General features: G+C 49.9%; 1 protein-coding gene across 1 annotated transcript in view; it reads left to right on the top strand.

The window, feature by feature from the left end:
- Positions 1-18821, top strand: part of LOC127036673 (deleted in malignant brain tumors 1 protein-like) — a 143006-nt gene that overhangs the window by 21671 nt on the left and 102514 nt on the right. Inside the window, exons 5-6 of the mRNA XM_050927767.1 lie at positions 3540-3863; positions 6065-6394. Coding sequence (XP_050783724.1) covers positions 3540-3863; positions 6065-6394 — 654 coding nt within the window. The remainder of the gene's footprint in view (positions 1-3539; positions 3864-6064; positions 6395-18821) is intronic.

The raw sequence follows: 18821 nt of genomic DNA, 5'->3' as shown, positions 1-18821 counted from the left end.
TCAGCATGGAAGCATGTTGTCTGGAATAGTGGCCGAGGCATAAAGGGGCATGTGAATATTTAGCATATCTGGCACGTAAATGCCTTGCAATGCAACCTGCAAAAGTGCCATGCAAATGCCTCGTCTCACTTTCGGGTAACACTGCAAATAAGAAGCAGGCAGCATTATCTCCTGTAAATGTAAACAAACTTGTTTGTCTGAGCGATTGACTTAGCAAGAAGTAAGACTGAGAAGATGTGTATAAGATCTAAGTTTTACATTGTTTTTTTCCTTTTGAGTGCAGTTATGTAACAAAACAAATCTATATTTGTAAGTTGCACTTTCACCATAAAGAGTTTGCACTACAGTACTTTTATGAGGTGAATTGAAAAAATACTATTTCTTTTACTATTTTTACAGTGCAAATATTTGTAATCCAAAATACCTTAAAAGCTGTTTTTTCCGGCACTTTACCAGCTGGAAAGCTCTATATATCGGCATTTCTGATCATAGAATATCAGGATTAGAAGGGAACTCAGCAGGTCATCTAGTCCAACTCCTTGCTCAAAGCAGGACCAATTCCCAAATAAATCATCCCAGCCAGAGCTTTGTCAAGCCTCAGCTTAAAAACCTCTAAGGAAGGAGATCCACCACCTCCCTAGGTAACTCATTCCAGTGCTTTGCCACTCTCCTAGTGAAAATGTTTTTCCTAATATCCAACTTGAACCTCCCCCACTGCAACTTGATACCATTACTCCTTGTTCTGTCATCTGGTACCACCGAGAACAGTCTAGATCCATCCATTCTGCTTTGGAACCCCCTTTCAGGTAGTTGAAAGCAGCTATCAAATCCTCCCTCATTCTTCTCTTCTGCAGACTAAATAATCCCAGTTCCCTCTGCCTCTCCTCAGAAGTCATGTGCCCCAGCCCCCTAATCATTTTTGTTGTCCTCCGCTGGACTCTTTCCAATTTTTCCAAATCCTTCTTGTAGTATGGGGCCCAAAACTGGACATAGTACTCCGGATGAGGCCTCACCAATGTCGAATAGAGGGGAACGATCACTTCCCTCGATCTGCTGACAATGCTCCTACTTATACTGCCCAAAATGCTGTTAGCCTTCTTGGCAACAAGGACACACTGTTGACTCATATCCAGCTTCTCGTCCATTGTAACCCCCAGGTCTGTTTCTGCAGAACTGCTGCCTAGCCACTTGGTCCCTAGTCTGTAGCAGTGCATGGGATTATTCTGTCCTGAGTGCAGAACTCTGCACTTGTCTTTGTTGAACCTCATCGGGTTTCTTTTGGCCTAATCCTCTAATTTGTTTAGGTCCCTCTGTATCCTATTCCTACTCTCCAGGGTATCTACCACTCCTTCCAGTTTAGTGTCATCTGCAAACTTGCTGAAGGTGCAGTCCACACCATTCTCCAGATCATTAATGAAGATATTGAACAAAACTGGCCCCAGGACCGACCCTTGGGGCACTCCGCTTGAAACCGGCTGCCAACTTGACATGGAGCCGTTGATCACTACCCGTTGAGCCCAACAATCTAGCCAGGTTTCTATCCATCTTATAGTCTTTATACATCTTCATTGAAATGCCAGTTTATAGTCCGGTTCGTGCGTGGCTGGCTGGCAGGGTGTTGAGGCGCAGGAGGGAGTGTGGATCACGGGAGGGACTCTGGGTGTGGGAGGAGGCTTAGTAGGCGGGAGGCGGTGCGGAGTGTAGGATCCGAGGGCCAGTCACCTTGGATGGCTCCACGCAAGCGACGCCCCATCCCAGGCTCCGGCTACTCCTCAGTGGAGGCGCATCAGGCAGCTCTACGTGCTGCCCTCCAGTGCCAGCTGCACAGCTCCCATTGGCTGGCAACCACAGCCAATGAGAGCTGTGGGGGTGGTGCCTGCAGGAGGAAGGAGTGCGCCAAGCCGCCTGCCACGTCTCCCCCACCTAAGAGCAGAGGAGACAAGTTGTCACTTGCGGGGAGCCACCCTAGGTGAGTGGCCCCCGGATCTGGCATCCCACATTCCATCCCACACCCCAATTGCCTGCCCTGAGATCCCTCCTGTAGTCAAACTTCATCCCAGAGCCCGTGCTCCACACACCTCCTGGCCCCAGCCCCCAGCCCTGCACCCGCTCCTGCACCTAAACTCCATCCCTCTTAGTTAACCAGCATTATCATTTACTGGCTGTCATAGTATAATTCCCAATTCTGAACCTTAGCGTCCAAAATATGGGTACTAGCATGAATTCCCCTAAGCTTAATTACCATCTTAGATCTGATAAGCTGCCACCAATCAGGACTTAGAGTAGAGTGCCTGATAAACTCTGGTCTCCCCCAGAACCTTCCCTGGGGACCCCCAAGACCCAAATTCCTTGAGTCTCACAACAAAGGGGAATAAACCATTTCCCTTCTCCCTCCTCCCCTCCAGGTGTTCCCTCCCTGCGCTCCTGGAGAGATATACAGATTCAAGCTCCGTGAATCTAAACAAAGGGATTCCCCCTTCTCCTTTCTTCCTCCCAGATCTTTCCCGCCCTAGGTACACTAGGAGATCACCGTGATTCAAACTCCTTGAATCACAACACAGAGAAATCAGGTGGGTTCCCCCCCGTTTCTCTCCCCCTCCCTTCTCCTTCCCTGTTAAGTACAGACTCAATTCCCTTGAGCCTCAACAAGGGGAAAAATCAGACAGGTCTTAAAAGCAAAACTTTTAATAAAAGAAAAAAAGAATAAAGAAAAATCACTGTAAATTCAAGATGGAATATAACAGGGTCTGTCAGCTTCTAGAAACTGGAGAAAAAAGCCTCCTCCAGCAAAAATACAATTTAAAATACTTTTAGCCAAATATACGTTAGACCCCTACCAGCCAGATACACATTTGCAACTAAAGCAAAAACAATTAAAAAGACTAAACCGCCTTTCTACCTTTTGTACTTACTAAATTGGGATAGAAGATTAGAGAGCCTGTAGGTACGTGTGGTCACTCTCAGAGCCCAGAGAGAACAAAGCAAAACCTATAAAACACAAACAAAGGCTTCCCTCCACCGAGATTTGAAAGTATCCTGTCTCCTGATTGGTCCCCTGGTCAGGTGTTTGGTTCCCTGTTTGTTAACTCTTTACAGGTAAAAGAGACATTAACCCTTAACTCTCTGTTTATGACACTGGCACCCTCCATTCCCCCAATATACGGGATAAAACAACTTTAACTGTAATAATATAAAGTGAGAACTGTACACATTGTATTCTGTGTTGTAACTGTAATCAATATATTTGAAAACATAGACAAACATCCAAAATATTCAATACATTTCAATTGGTATTCTATTGTTTAACAGTGCAATTAAAACTGCGATTAATTGAAATAATTTTTTTTAATCACAATTAATTTTTTGAGTTAATCTTATGAGTTAACTGATTAATTGACAGAGAGTGAATCCCTAACAGGCTGTTGCAGAGGCTGTTCAGACCCATCAGTGAGAGGCCCTAAATTCATCAGTGACACTAGTGATCAGATGCACAGGAACCTCCCTGAGTGTTTATTCCCTTGCGGTGTTTGAACATTCAGGCATTTCAGAAGTGGCTCAGCTCCGACTGGTGAACGGCCCGAGTCGCTGCGCTGGGAGAGTCGAGGTGCTTCACAGCCAGCAGTGGGGAACCGTGTGTGATGACAACTGGGACATAATTGATGCTGGAATCGTGTGCAAGCAGCTGGGATGTGGGATAGCGCTATCAGCCCCAGGAGCGGGTCGATTTGGGCAAGGATCTGACCGTATCTGGCTGGATGATGTTCAGTGCAAAGGGACAGAAATTGGCCTTTCTGAATGCGGGGCTAGGCCTTGGGGAGACAATAACTGTCGCCACGGAGAAGATGCTGGTGTTATTTGCACAGGTAACCCTCATCCATCACTGTGCCTGTTGCAGGGAGCAGTGTGGGAAGCTCCTTATAGGGCCTTGTCCCCTCACAGCCAGTGCTGACCCCAGCATGGTGCTTGGTGCCTGTGCTTCAGGGAGCAATATGGCTGTTCCAGTAGGGAGCGCTCTCCTCTCAGTTTGTACTGACCCTAATTGCTCTGTGCGGTTCTATGGGCCTGTGCTGCAGGGAGCGGTGTGGGGGCACAGTAGGGGATGCTCACGGTCTCCCCTTGAAGTCAGTGCTGGCCCCAGTGCCCTAGTGAGGTGCTAGGGGGCCTGTGCTGCAGGTAGGGGGGTGTCAGTAGGGGGCATCTTCCTTTACAGTTGTGCTGGCCCCAATGCCCTAGTGTGGTGCTATGGGCCCCAAGCATGAGGAAGCCTTGTCTGTGCCTGCTGGCGGACAGCTCTCTGACTCCCTTGGCCACAGACCATACAAGCCGTGCCCTCTAGGCCTTGTGTTGGGGGGTGACTCTCTCCAGGTGGCAATAGGCACACTTCACTCCTCGGCCCTCCTGCAGTACCCAGATCCTGTGGTCCTGGGCATTCAGAGGAGTCACAGGTCTGATACACCCAAAGGAACATGGTCCCAAAGGGACCAGCTCCACCTCTCATTTCTCCCTCAGTCAAGACACTGTTCCAGATCTCTTCATAGTGATACCAAGGACAAGTGATTTCACAGAGCTGTCAGGGGAGAGCTCATTCTGACCTCGCGCACCTCTGGCTTGTTCAGCCACCTGACTGTGCATCCTCAAGTCTTCTAACGGGGCTCTGCTCCACCACCACCTGTCTGTATTGCTGCCCCACAGGCACAGTGAGAAGATTGGGCTAAGTGAAATCTCTGCATTGCAGCAGTCCCTGTGGCCAGTCCAGTCAGAGGCCCATTAAACCTAGTCCAGGATCTGCGCCCCTGGTTGTAAATGGGCAGATAGAAGTCAGGGGTTCTGAAAATCCATCAGCACGCCAGTCTCTCTATCTTAGAGTTACTGCCCCTCTGTGAGGACACAGCTGTCAGCCCAGCTCTGCCATCATTCATCTGAGACTGGTACTGGGCTGGCAGCACTAGACACAAGGGCAGCAACGGCTGCCAGAAAACGATGTTACCAAGTCAGTCGTGGCAAGTCAGCAGGAACCGCAGGGGCAGGTGTTTGCTTTGGGAGGGGCCCGATCTGCTTGTAGGAAGTGTGCATTGCCTCTGCACTGGTCGGAACCACTGTCAGCCTGGTGTGCAGCAGGTTCCTGGCAGGCGTCCCTACGCTCCAGGCAGTTCTAAGGGGGGTTGTCTCTGGGTGACGTTTTCAGGGAGCTATAGCACCAACACATGTAAATTCGATGCTGATGTCAGGCTAAGGCAACCACTAATGACACGGGTGACTGTGTTCAGCTCCCAATCACCGAGATGCTTATGCCAGCGTCTGCCCCCCAGCACTGCACAGTATCACACTGAAGCAAATACCAGCGCCAGGAGTGAGGGTGTAAATCTGCTCCCCAGGAGGCTTCTGCCAGCAATGTGGGGGGTGATCTTTTTAAGTGCTCTAGTGGGAGCAGTAGGTCAGACTACAGTCCAGTCTGCCTAACTAGGTGACAGCCTAGCTAGGTGACAGCCATAGGTGCCAACTCCGTTGATGCTCTGGGGTGCCCCCCGGCCCAGCTTACCTCTGCCTCCTCCCCTGAGCGCACCGCATGCTTGCTTTTTCTCCCCTAACTCCCAGTGCTTGCGCTGCAATACAGCTGTTTTTGTTCAGCTGGAAGGGAGTGGGGCAGGGAGAGAACGCAGCTTGCTTGGGAAAGAGGCGGGGCCAGGGTGGGGATTTGTGGAAGGGGTCCAATACTGGCAGGGAGGGTGTGGAGCTGGGGCAGGGACTTTGGGGAAGGGGTTGGATTGGGGGCGGGGCAGGAGCGCGTAAAGGGTGGAGTCAGCCCAAGGGCCGAGGGGTGTGAGCACCCACTGGCGCCCTGGAAAGTTGGTGCCTATGGTAACAGCTGGCTGGGAGAGGAGTGGACAAACTTCAGCATTGCCCAAGTGATTAGTCTGGTCAGCGGTGGGGAGATCCTGACAGGCAGTTGCTGTGTGCAGAGACTGGTCAGATCCGCCAGCAGGAGATGCTACGTTCCCCAGTAACAAGAGAGATCAGATGCACAGGAAGCTCCCTGAGTGTTTCTTCCCTGGGGTGTTTGCAGACACTGAAATCTCAGAAGTGGCTCAGATCCGACTGGTGAACAGCAGGAGTCGCTGTGCTGGGAGAGTCGAGGTGTTTCACAACCAGCAGTGGGGAACCGTGTGTGATGACAGCTGGGACTTACAGGATGCTGGAGTCGTATGCAGGCAGCTGGACTGTGGGACGGCGTTATCAGCCCCAGGAGGGGCTCGATTTGGGCGAGGGTCAGACCAAGTCTGGCTGGATGACATCAACTGTGCAGGGACAGAAGTTGCTCTCTCCAATTGCAGGGCTCAGCCTTGGGGAGAGAATAACTGTACCCACGGAGAAGATGCCGGTGTTGTGTGCTCAGGTAACTTGCATCCATCATGTCACTGTGGGTGGTGCAGGGATCAGGCTGGGAAGCTTTCAGCAGAGACCCAGCTCTCCTCTCTGAGTCAGTACTAACCCCATTGCTCCAGCATGGTGCTAAGAGCCTGTACTGATGGTAGAGGAGTGTCAGTAGGGGGAACTCTCCATTTCCAGTTGTGCTGGCCCTAATGTCCCAATGCAGTGCCATGGGCCCCTAGCATGAGGAAGCCTTGTCTGTGCCTGCTGGGGGCAGCTCCCTGACTCCCTCGGCTGCAAACCACACAAGCCATTCCCTCTAGGCCTTGGGGAGGGGGTGACCTCTCTCCAGGTTGGCAGTAGGCACACTTCACCCCTCAGGCCTCCGAGCATCCCTCTGAAGCATCCAGTCCTTCTCTGGCTGGGCATTCACAGCAGTCACAGATCTGCTGCTCCCAAGGGACTATGGTCCCAAGGTAACCCGGTCCTCCTCCCATCTCTGCCCCCATCAACACATAGCTCTGGATCCCTTCATAGTCACACCAAAGACAAGAGATTTCACAGAGTGTAGAGGTTTGAGGGGTAGGAAGAAGGCTTGGAAAGAAATTGTTCCATGGCCAATGAATTCATATCACGTTGACTAGAGCCTAGACTCACTGAACGAGATACTTTTCTGTCTGGTAGAGCAATGCTCACCCCACAGTCCTTTCAGGGTTTTACTCCAGGCTTGGCTGTGATCTCCTGTTTCTGAGACAAACGCTGTCAGCTGCCTCCTGGGTGAAAGGGAGGTCTTGTCCTCTCTCCTCTTTCTTTGTAGGTACAGACCATTGTCTCTTTCCAGAGCAGGTCTCTCTTCACAGACTTGTGCTGTGGGTCCTTTGTCTTTGTAAGTTCTCAGGCCTCTATTGGGCCCAGACCGTGAGTATAGCCTGTCTCCGGCTGTGCTTTGTTCTATGATGCGTTTGGCTCAGCCAAAGGGATTGCCATGGCGCAGGTGACAAGCTTCACTTCAACACTTCTGGAGCCTCATATTCTCCATTTTACATCTCTCCTCAACTATGTCCCATCCAAATATCTTGCCCCCGTTAGGTCGACCAGTGGGCTGCTGGGTCTTGATAGAGACCTCACATGCCACCTTTGGTGAGCTATTGTGCATATATCTCTCCCAGGGTATCTCTGTATAACTCTCGGCATCCCTGTGCCCTCTGCCAGTTGGCGATTAGTTATCTCGGGGCCAGTCTCCCTCTGCAGCACAGTGGGAACCTGGGGAACTGCAGCTTCCAGTGGTTGGATTTAGTGTCAACGGAGCCTGGAGCTACTCACTCAAACTAAAAATCCAGGGCCAATTTCTCAAGAGTCTGGTTCCTAATCACTGTGTTCCAATGGATTTGCATTTCAGAGAATTAGTCCTGAAGTTGTAACTTCCCCAAGAGCTGGACACAGGAGATGCAATTCTTCCTCACTTCCTGTCCTACACAGCCTACATATTTCGCTGTCCTGTTTCTCAGCTTCTCTGTCCTACCCCAGAAGTGGCTGCATGTCAGTGGGGGGAGTCTTCTTCTTTTGTGCATGTCACAAGTTGATATTTATGTAACCCTTCTGCCAGTGGTGTCGGAAGCAACCAGGGCCAGTTTCCTTTTCAGCAATATAACACAGATGCGGCTTGAGTATCCACCCAGTAACCTGGTACAATTACAACCCCCCCCTTCCGCCCGCATGCTTCTACAAGGGAAAGCTTCTCCTCTCGCAAGAAAAGAAACTTTTTTTATAAAAGGGTTGAATCTTCCTGGCATTAACCTGGGAAAATGCCACATCAGGATTTATAAATATAAAACCATGAGCAAAACACCTACGCCGGAGTATTTTGGGCAGTGTCTTTTGCCTCAGTTTCTTGAGTCCAGCAACCAAAAGTTCCTTTAAGATGCCACTCCATTCTCCCTCCACTGCACCTCACTCACTGTGCTTGTCCTTGGTTAGTGAAGAGCCAGAGTTCAGAGGTGCACCTGTGTGAGCTCAGCTCCCACCATGGGGGTGGGGAGGAGAGCGCCTGGCTCGCTCTGCTGTCTGGGTGCTTGCTCTGGTGGCAGCTGCCCTGCCAGCCACTCACCACTCTGCTCGCCCTCACCTTCTGCTGCCACCGGCCTCTCTACTGTGACCTCTGCAGGTCACTCTCTTGAGGCTCCACCCAGCTCTCAGTGACTGTCAGCTCTTAGTGTGGGAACCTCAGTGCTGAAGCAGCTGGGCAGAAACACTGTTTCACAGCCGGTGATTTCAGCTCCAGTGATCATTGAAACCGAAAGGACTCCTAATGGAGCCTTAATTAACTGTATCTTTGAAGAGTGATGAGGGGCAGACTGAACTATGCTTAGACCTCTTACACAGAGCCCACACCCCTCAGCAGGAACATCCATCTCCACCCCCTCTCTCTCTTGATAGGGGTCTGGTGTCTGAGCCCCCTGGTTAGTGAGTTCAGTTCAGTTGTGGGTGACCCCCTCAGTCAGGGCAGGCTAAGCACAGTTCTGCTGCCCTTTACTCAGACAATCAGGACAACAACATTTTACTACCTTGTATTCAAGTACTACAGTGATTTGTAACCAGCAGCAGCCAACGCATCTCTGTCAGCAGGATACCTAGGCAGAGTGGGTGTGTTTTTGTAAACACAATCTGGTCCTGAAGCCTTTCCCCCTCCTCAGCTCATCACTAGCTGTCAAGGGAGAGCTCATTCCCACCTTGCTTACCTCTATCTAAGGGGTGGGCAAACTTTTTGGCCCGAGGGCCACATCTGGATGGGGAAATTTCATGCAGGGCCATAAATGCAGGGCTGGGGCAGGGGGCTTGGTGCTGGAGGAATGTGAAGAATATCAGGACGTTCAGGGCAGTGGGTTGGGGCGCAGGAGGGGCGTGAATTCAGAGGGGGCTCAGGGCAGGGGCTGGGATGCAGGAGGGTGGCAGGGTGCGGCAGGGCTTGGGACAGGAGGTTGGGGAGCAGGAGGGTTGCGGGGTGTGGCAGAGGGCTGAGGGCAGGGGGTTGGGGTGCAGGAGGAGTGTGGATGCAGCAGGGGGTTGGGGGGCAGGCAGGGTGAGGTGGGGGTTCAGGGTGTGGGCTCTGGCTGGGGGCCACTTACCTGGAGTGGCTCTGGGGTGTCAGCGGCATGCACTGGAGCCACGGCAGGCTCCCTGCTTGCCCTGGCTCCGCGCCGCGTTGCGCTGCTCCTGCAAGTGGCCGGCACCATGTCCCTGCAGCCCCTGGAGGAGGGCAGAGGGCTTCGTGCACTGCCCTCGGCTGTGGTACCTCCCCCAATGCTTCCATTGGCCGTGCTTCCCTGTTTCTGGTATATGGGTCCTGTGCGGGGTGGTGCCTACAGGCGAGGGCAGCGCATGGAGCCATCTGTCATCCCCCTTGCACCCAGGGGCCGCAGGGACATGATGCTGGCTGCTTCTGGTAGAGTCAGGGGGCCCCCGGCACTATGGGGGTGGAAATCCTGTGGGCTGGACCCAAGCTCTGATGGGCCAGATCCGGCCCACGGGCCGTAGTTTGCCCACCCAAGCTCTAGCTTGTTCAGCCATTGGACTGTGCATCCTCAAGGTCCAGTCTTCTAACGGGGCTCTGCTCCACCACGTGTGACTGTCTGAATTGCTGCCCCACAGGTACACTGAGAAGATCAGGCTAAGCCACATTTCTGCATTGCAGCAGTGTCTCTGGCCAATCCAGTCAGGGGCCTAATAAGACTAGTCCAGGATCTGCTTCCCTATTTGTAAAGGGGCAGATACACGTTAGGATTCTGAAAATCCATCTTTTTAAGTGCTCTAGTGGGAGCAGTTTGTCAGACTGCCGTCCAGTCTGCCTAGCTAGGTGACAGCTGGCTGGGAGGGGAGTGGACAAACTTCAGCATTAGTCTGGTCAGTGGTGGGGAGCCCTTGACAGGCAGTTGCAGTGTGCAGAGACAGGTCAGATCCGTCGGCAGGAGATGCTACGTTCCCCAGCAACAGGAGAGATCAGATGCACAGAAACCTCCCTGAGTGTTAATTCCCTTGGGTGTTTGCAGACGCTGGCATCTCAGAAGTGGCTCAGCTCCGACTGGTGAACGGCCCAAGTCGCTGCGCTGGGAGGGTCGAGGTGCTTCACAACCAGCAGTGGGGAACTGTGTGTGATGACAACTGGGACTTACAGGATGCCGGAGTTGTATGCAGGCAGCTGGACTGTGGGACGGCGTTATCAGCCCCAGGAAGGGCTCGATTTGGGCAAGGGTCAGACCGTATCTGGCTGGATAATGTCAACTGCACAGAGACAGAAGCTGCCCTCTCTGATTGCAGGGCTCGGCCTTGGGGAGAGAATGACTGTACCCACGGAGAAGAAGCCGGTGTTGTGTGCTCAGGTAATTTGCATCCATTATATCACTGTGGGTGGTGCAGGGATCGAGCTGGGAAACTTTCAGCACAGACCCAGCTCTCCTTTCTCAGTCAGTGCGGACCCTGGTGCCCCAGCATGGTGCTAAGGGCCTGTACTGCAGGTAGCGGGATGTCAGTAGAGGGCGCTCTCCGTTTGCAGATGTGCTGTCCCCAATGCTCCGGTGCAGTGTCATGGGCCCCTACCAGGAGGAAGCCTTGTCTGTGCCTGCTGAGGGGCAGCTCCCTAACTCCCTTGGCCAAAGGCCACACAAGCAAATGCCCTCTAGACCTTGGTGACCGCTGTCGAGGTTGGCAATACACACACTTCACCCCTTGGCCCTCCGAGCCTCCCCCTGCAGTACCTTTTGCTGCTTCCGCTGGGCATTCACAGCAGTCACAGATCTGCTGCTCCCAACGGAAGAGGGTCCCAAGGTAACCAGCTCCCCATCTCTGACCTAATCAACACACAGCTCTAGATCCCTTCTAGATCTCAATCTAGACTGTTTTCAGTAGTACTAGATGACAGAACAAGGAGTAATGGTCTGAGGTTGCGGAGGGGGGAGTTTAGGTTGGATATTAGGAAAAACGTTTTCACTAGGAGGGTGGTGAAGTACTGGAATGGGTTTCCTAGGGAGGTGGTGGAATCTCCTTCCTTAGAGGTTTTTAAGTTCAGGCTTGACAAAGCCCTGGCTGGGATGATTTAGTTAGGGTTGGCCCTGCTTTGAGCAGGGGGTTGGACTAGATGATCTCCTGAGGTCCCTTCCAACCCTGATATTCTATGATTCTATAGTCACAGCAAGTACAAGTGATTTCACAGGGTGTAGAGATTCGAGGGGTTGCAAGGAGAAGGGTTGGAAAGAAATGGTTCCATGGCCAATAAAATCATACCATGCTGACTAGAGCCTAGACTCTGAACGAGATACTTTTCTGTTTGTTAGAGCAACGCTCACCCCACAGTCCTTCCAGGGTTTTACTCCAGGCTTGGCTGTGATCCCCTGTTCCTAAGACAAATGCTGTCAGCCACCTCCTGGATGAAAGGGAGCTCTTGTCCCCTCTCCTCTTTCTTTGTAGGTACAGACCATTGTCTGTTCCTGAGTCCAGCAACCAAAAGTTCCTTTAGTGTGCACCTCCCTTCTCCCTCCACCGCACTCTAATGACAGTGGTTTTCCTTGGTTAATGAAGGCCGAGATTTCTTCTTCAAGTGCTGTAACTGTGGGTGCTCCACTCCAGGTGACGGTGATTTCCAGTATTGTTGACCAGAGATCTTTGGTAGCAATGCCTTGTCGGGACGCAAGCTGTCAGCTGCTGTCTTGTGGCATCATTAGGGTCTGTCTGAGTGCGCTTGTCCTGCATCCCACCCCAGTTCCTTCTCAACCGTCCTTGGCTGAAGACGGGACTCGGGCAGTACTGAACTTCTTTCCTGGTAACTGAAGAAAAAAATAGAAATAGTTGGATAGAAATATCCCAGTTCTTTCCCTTTCTTTAGAATAGTTTGTTAGTTTAACTCCCCCCCTTTTTCTTTCACGTTCATCTCCCGTTGAGACTCTGCCCCCCAGGCATTCATAGTTCCATGATGCTGGGTGTCACGGAGTTTGGGGGAGACAAGGCCCTGCACCCCCGGTTTCCTGTGATTCACCATGACTCTCAGCCAGTCAGTAAAACAGAAGGTTTATTTAGATGACAGAAACACAGACCAAGACAGGTCTTGCAGGTACAGACAACAGTACCCCCTCAGTTAGGTCCATCTTTGGGGGCAGGGAGGCCAGACTATCTCTGCCCCTCACCTCACGTCCCCAGCCAGCTACAAACTGAAACTGTCCAGCCCCTCGTCTCCCTTTGTCCCTTTCCTGGGCCAAGAGGTCACCTGATCTCTTTGTTCTCCAACATTCAGCTGGTATCTTTGTAGAGGAGGGGCCCAGGCCACTAATTGCCAGGAGACAGAGTGTCTGCCATTCTCTGTCTAGACAGCATCACATCTGCCCTCTAAGGTTCTGCAGTAATCACACCCCCTTCTCCCACCACCTAGATACTTAAGAACTGCATAGGGGAAACTGAGGCAGCTACACAGTATTCACAGAAAACATTATGAACATTCCCACTTTGTCACATCGGGGTCCTCGTGGTTCAAGAAATGTGGCTCCTGCAAGGAGCTTATTCTGCGGTCTGACGGACACTCACTGTGCCTGAAGTGTTTTGGCGAGACTGTACCAGTCTGAAATCCAGGGCTCGCTGTGACAGGGACTTGCAGCTGAAAATGCTCCTTATGGAGAAATCTCTGCAGCCGCCAACAGACACGGGCACAAGTAAACCCTCTCCCTCACGGTCCCCTGCTAGGTCGGAACCTACCAGGAGTGCAACTTCACCCTCTCAAGCGAAGAGGCAGGAAGGCCGAACTTCTCCGCACAGAGACCTTCAGAAGGGTAAAGGATCTCCAGCGAAATCTCTCCCCCCAGTGCTGACAGTGCCCAAAACCAGCGCTTCTGACCTCCCCAGCACCTCAGCAGCGGCTCACACAGGGTGCAGAAGCAGAGAGCCGACTTACCACAGCGGGAAGCTCTCCTTGGCACCGGTCCCGCCGGCACCGAGGATGGACCCAGTAGCGGTGGAACGTTCCACCCCAGTTCCGACAAGAACGTCGGCACCAAGCCTGACCATCACCCCTGCAGCAGACGGGGAACCTGTGCAGAGCACCTATAAACAGCTGGTGGTGCCCACTAAAGCTGAACAATAATTGCTGCGGATATCGGCTCACACTCCACACCCCGCGGCACTGCAGCCCATGGAGCTACAACAATTTTAAAATCAAGCTGACATCTCCATGGCCCCAGAGCCTGACTCTCCGCTCCTAGACACCGAGCGCTCACTCTTTGAACAGCCCCTTTCGCCGCCTGACCTGGCCACCCTCACTGACAGTGAGTGACATGCAGCAGCAGGCAGAGTTCTCCCCTCCTGATTTTCCTCCCCCACCAGAGCCATATCTATCTCAAGGCATGTCACTCCACAAGAACCAGCCTCAGTTTTCCTACTTTGTCTCCCCATGGGCGAGGCCCCACTTTTCCTACCCTATGCATTGGCCTCAGCGGTACCCTTGATCAGCCCTTGCTGCCACTCCTCCTCACGGATGCTTCACCAGACCGCATGTCTGTTCTGCACCTCTATCTCCACCTCCATCTACATCTAGAGCTCCTGAACCCCCTCTCGAAGGAGTGGGCTATGAACCTTTCCCTGAATCACTTGCTCCTAACTCGCCATCAGCTGCAGATGAAGTTCTCATGCCTCCACCTCCACAGAATGTGGACGATTTTAAGCAATTCCAGGAACTTTTCAAGAGGGTGGCACTCAGCCAGGACATTCCTTTAGAGGAAGTCCAGGAGACACAACACAGACTCCTGAAAATCCTCTAACCCTCTGTGCCCTCAGAGATCGTGCTACCCATAAATGAAGCCCTCCTGGAACCAGCTGACACTCTATGGCAGACCTCTGCCTCCATTCCACCAACATGCAAAAAGGCTGCACGTAAATATTATGTACCTGCTAAGGACGTAGATTTCTTATTTTCCCACCCACAACCCAACTCTCTTGTGGTGGATACAGCGACACATAGAATAAAACAGCCACAGTACTGGCCCACTCTGCAAGACAAGGACCTCAAACGGTTTGACCTCCTGGGCCGCAAAGTTTATACCTCCTTCACTCTGCAATTCAGAATTGCAAATTACTCCGCTCTCCTCTCAAGCTATGACTACGACAACTACAACAAGCTGTTTGATTTTATCTCCCATATCCCAGAAAACAGAAGAGCAGACTTTAAATCAGTCCTTGTCGAAGGTCATCTGGTGTCCAGGACAGTGCTACAAGCATCCCTGGACATGGCAGAATCAGCAGCCTGCACTACCGCCACTGCGGTGGTGATGCGCAGGTCTTTGTGGCTGTCTGCATCTGGTATCCCCAAAGATCTGCAGATGAAAGTGGAGGACCTTCCCTTTGATATAACACAGATACGGTTTGAGCACCCACCCAGTAACCTGGGACAATTACACACCACCCCCTGGGTGCCCTACGAGGCAAAGCTTCCTCTCTTGGAAGGACAAGGTCTAAGTGCAGAAAAGAAACTTTTTGATAAAAGGAGGGAAACCCCCCCAGCATTAACTAGGGAAAATGCCAAACAGGATTTATAAACATAAAACCATGAGCAAAACACCTCCCCCAGAGTATGTTGGGCAGTGTCTTTTGCCTCAGGTTCTTAAGTCCAGCAGCCAAAAGTTCCTTTAAGTTGCCCCTCCCTTCTCCTTCTACCGCACCCCACTCACAGTGGTTGTCTTTGGTTAGTGAAGACACCAGAGTTCAGAGGTGCACCTGTGTGAGTTCAGCTCCCACCATGGGGTGGGGAGGAGAGCGCCTGGCTCGCTCTGCTGTCTGAGTGCTTGCTCTGGTAGCAGCTGCCCTGTGAGCCACTCAACACTCTGCTTGCCCTCACCTTCTGCTGCCCCCGGCCTCTCCACTGTGACCTCTGCAGGTCGCTCTCTTGAGGCTCCAACCAGCTCCTCAGTGACTGTCAGCTCTTAGCGGGGAAACCTCAGTGCTGAAGCAGGCTGGGCAGGAACACTGTCTCACAGCAGGTGATTTCAGCTCTAGTGATCACTGAAACCAAAAAGACTCCTAATGGAGCCTTAGAATCATGGAATCATAGAATATTAGGGTTAGCAGGGACCTCAGGAGGTCATCTAGTCCAATCCCCTGCTCAAAGCAAGACCATCACCAACTAAATCATCCCAGCCAGGGCTTTGTCAAGCTGGGCTTTAAAAACCTCTAATGATGGAGATTCCACTACCTCCCTAGGTAACCCATTCCAGTGCTTCACCACCCTCCTAGTGAAATAGTGTTTCCTAATATCCAACCTAGATCTCCCCCACTGCAACTTAAGACCATTGCTCCTTGTTCTGTCATCTGCCCCACTGCTGAGAACAGCCAAGATCCATCCTCTTTGGAACCACCCTTCAGGTAGTTGAAGGCTGCTATCAAATCCCCCCTCACTCTTCTCTTCTGCAAACTAAATAATCCCAGTTCCCTCATCCTCTCCTCGTAAGTCATGTGCCCAAGCCCTGTAATTATTTTTGTTTCCCTCCTCTGGACTATCTCCAATTTGTCCACATTTCCTCTGTAGTGTGGGGCCCAAAACTGGATGCAGTACTCCAGGTTGTTGTCAGAGGTGTTGTCAGATGCTACCGGTGTGGTGCTCTGCTCTCTCTCTGTTGGTATCACTCGGCTGCGTGCGTGTGTTCCCTCTGTGTGCTGCCCCAGCTCTGCGCAAATAGCTGACACAGCAGACCCGAAGAGAACCCTCAATAACCACAGAGTCTAGTAAGGTACGAAGGCATGTCGGCCAGGTTTATTGCGACCTCGGACACAATTGCAGTTCCCTCCAGATTGTTACTCTACAGGGCATACTACGAGAAAGTGCCTCTTGGCAATGGACCCGGCTCAATCAGTGGCGGGACTTTCCACTGCCCCCTAGGCCGGACAAAGACATCGCCCCAAGGATACATTTTTATACACAGGTACAAACAAGTTACACATCACTTCTGATGTATTGAGGTACAACCCTTCTACATAGCAAGGTACAACCCCTCTATGTAGTAAGGTGCCGCCTCTCACCTTGTACATGTTGGTTCGATCAAAACAACTCTATCCATCATATTACCCTTTTGCCCCTGTCATTGGGATGGGTCAGTCTGTTCCTTGTTATCTGTGTGGAATATGCAAGTATGTGAATGTTCTGATCTCTAGTGTTCAGTACCTTTTAGGTACGTATCTTCTTGCATCAGCCCTTTCCTTGCCAGCTTCTGTGAGCAAGGCCTGCCTCTGGCTCACAGCTTCACTTTGCTTTATGTTAGCAAAGTCTTGGCCATTATTTTAGTTCAGGCCTTAGGCCTCATACTGGGCCTTTATCAGGGCCTTCACTTACTACATTCCCCCACTTTTTGTCTTTTTATGGGGAGGATGTTTACCCATCGTCCCGGAAAAGCATAATGTATGGACTAAAGATAACCCAGTGGGCTAAACACTGTTATGTGGTTACCTTATTTTACCATCCATCCACTCATGCCCCATCTGTCTGTTTAGTCTGCACATTCCCTCGTACGACTGAGAGACAGATTTTATTATTCAATTATTTTTTAGTCCCTTATGGTGGGCCTGGGAATGTTAGGCCCAGGACCATGACTGAGGAATGTAATATTATGATTGATCCTTAGAGGCACTTCCAAATAATTAATATATATGAATTATATGGATATGGCATATATTTGTAGTGTGTATGGGCATATATGTATAGTATGTATGTGTACATATGACACCAACTTATATCCAAGTGTAACCATGTTTTTCCAGGCTGCTGGTGTACTGTGGCCCTTTTACTTTGGTGACACAGATAGAAACACACTTCCATTAGGGCAATTCCAGTTATCATGTGTCTAATTATTAGTAGTAGGCTAAGTGTTTTAAAATACTGGGATAGGGATTGTGATAGTGTGTCCCACAGTGCTATGTATATGAGAAGTAAAACAGAAGTTTGGAGTAGTGACACTACCACTGAGGCCTTTATATATGTAAATATATTGTAATTAGTTACTACACAGTACTGTCCATTCATATTATAGATTATCCTTAAGGCTGGTTGTCACCATCTGGTCAGCTTTACTGGGCAGGAAACAGAAGTGGGTAGCTTCTCTGTTCCATTGGTTGAACTGCTCTGTGATAACCAGTAGTTGATGTAGATCCAGTGGTTTCTTATGGATGCTGTCTTCCAGATAACCTACTGAATGGACAGTAACCAATTTATGAAATATTGCTGTGTTAGGATTTAATATTGGTACCCAGACACTGAACAAGATTGTTTTGAATAACATGTGCCTTAGTTAAGATGCAGTGTCACTGACCCAAATTATGACTTGTACTAACAGGAAAGTTGTTTACCTAATTTGTAGTTACTATGTAACTTAATTTCTTTACCAATTTGTTTTTTCCTTACCTTCATGGTGTTTGCTGCCATTCGTTTGTTGATTTTTACCTGTGGGTTGGTTAAACAGTTTAGCAAGGTTATACACATTGTACATATTGTACAGCAATAATACAATACAGCAATAATACAGCAGTACAATGATAATACCGTAGTACAGCAAAAATACACTTATTTTTACACAGTAACCAAGTTGAAATTAAATGACAGTTTTTCTGGTCCAGCTAGTGGTTTTTGTTTGATTGTTAACTTAATTGTCCATATATGGTAGATAGAAGTGTATTTGAACAGTCTGTTATTTATAAAGCATTTTTCTTTTCTTGATTCTTGGAGGTTTCTTCACTGTATACAGTTATTATCCAGTGTCTCCAGGGTGTGATATTTTCTGGCATCTTTGGTCTATGGGATGCAACTTAAACAACTTTTGTTAGTTAACATAGTAAAGTTTTTTTGTTTGTTTGTTTGTTTGTTTTCAGTAACCCAAACTTAATACACAGTTTTAACTTAGTTTGTTTACTATGTAATAAGAACAATGTAATAGGGACCGAACCTTTTATAACATAAGCTATACTTTTGCAATTGTTGTATAGACATTCATTTTCATTTGAGGTGCATTACTAATATTTAACACTAAATGTAATGCTTAACAGCTAAAATAAATGCTCACAATCTTTCATGAGAAGGGGTATTGCTTCCCCTTGCTGAACACTTTGTTTTTAGTAACATAACTTCAACAAGCTTTTTAGAGTTAGAGTTAATTCGCTTGTGATACCAATTTTACTTTTGTTAACTGTTTAGAAGCACAAACCTTAACAACCATTGCTCCCCATGAACATAACAAAACAAAACAAAAGCATATAAAATTAAACCAACTATAACATTAAACCAAAATAAATTTTAAATACAGATACATGCAAATACTTTGAGGATATTTGAGGGTATACTTTCAAAATGCTTTGCTGTGTTTGGGAGCCAAAGGTGGAAACCTGTTAAAAACATGGAAACCTGTTGAAATTGTTTGGTTAGCTTCATGCATAAATTGTTA

This window comes from Gopherus flavomarginatus, chromosome 18, assembly GCF_025201925.1.
Source record: "Gopherus flavomarginatus isolate rGopFla2 chromosome 18, rGopFla2.mat.asm, whole genome shotgun sequence".
In the NCBI taxonomy this organism is placed as follows: Eukaryota; Metazoa; Chordata; order Testudines; family Testudinidae; genus Gopherus; species Gopherus flavomarginatus.
Note: the sequence above shows the minus strand (reverse complement) of the source record. Positions and strands in the feature narration are given on the sequence as shown.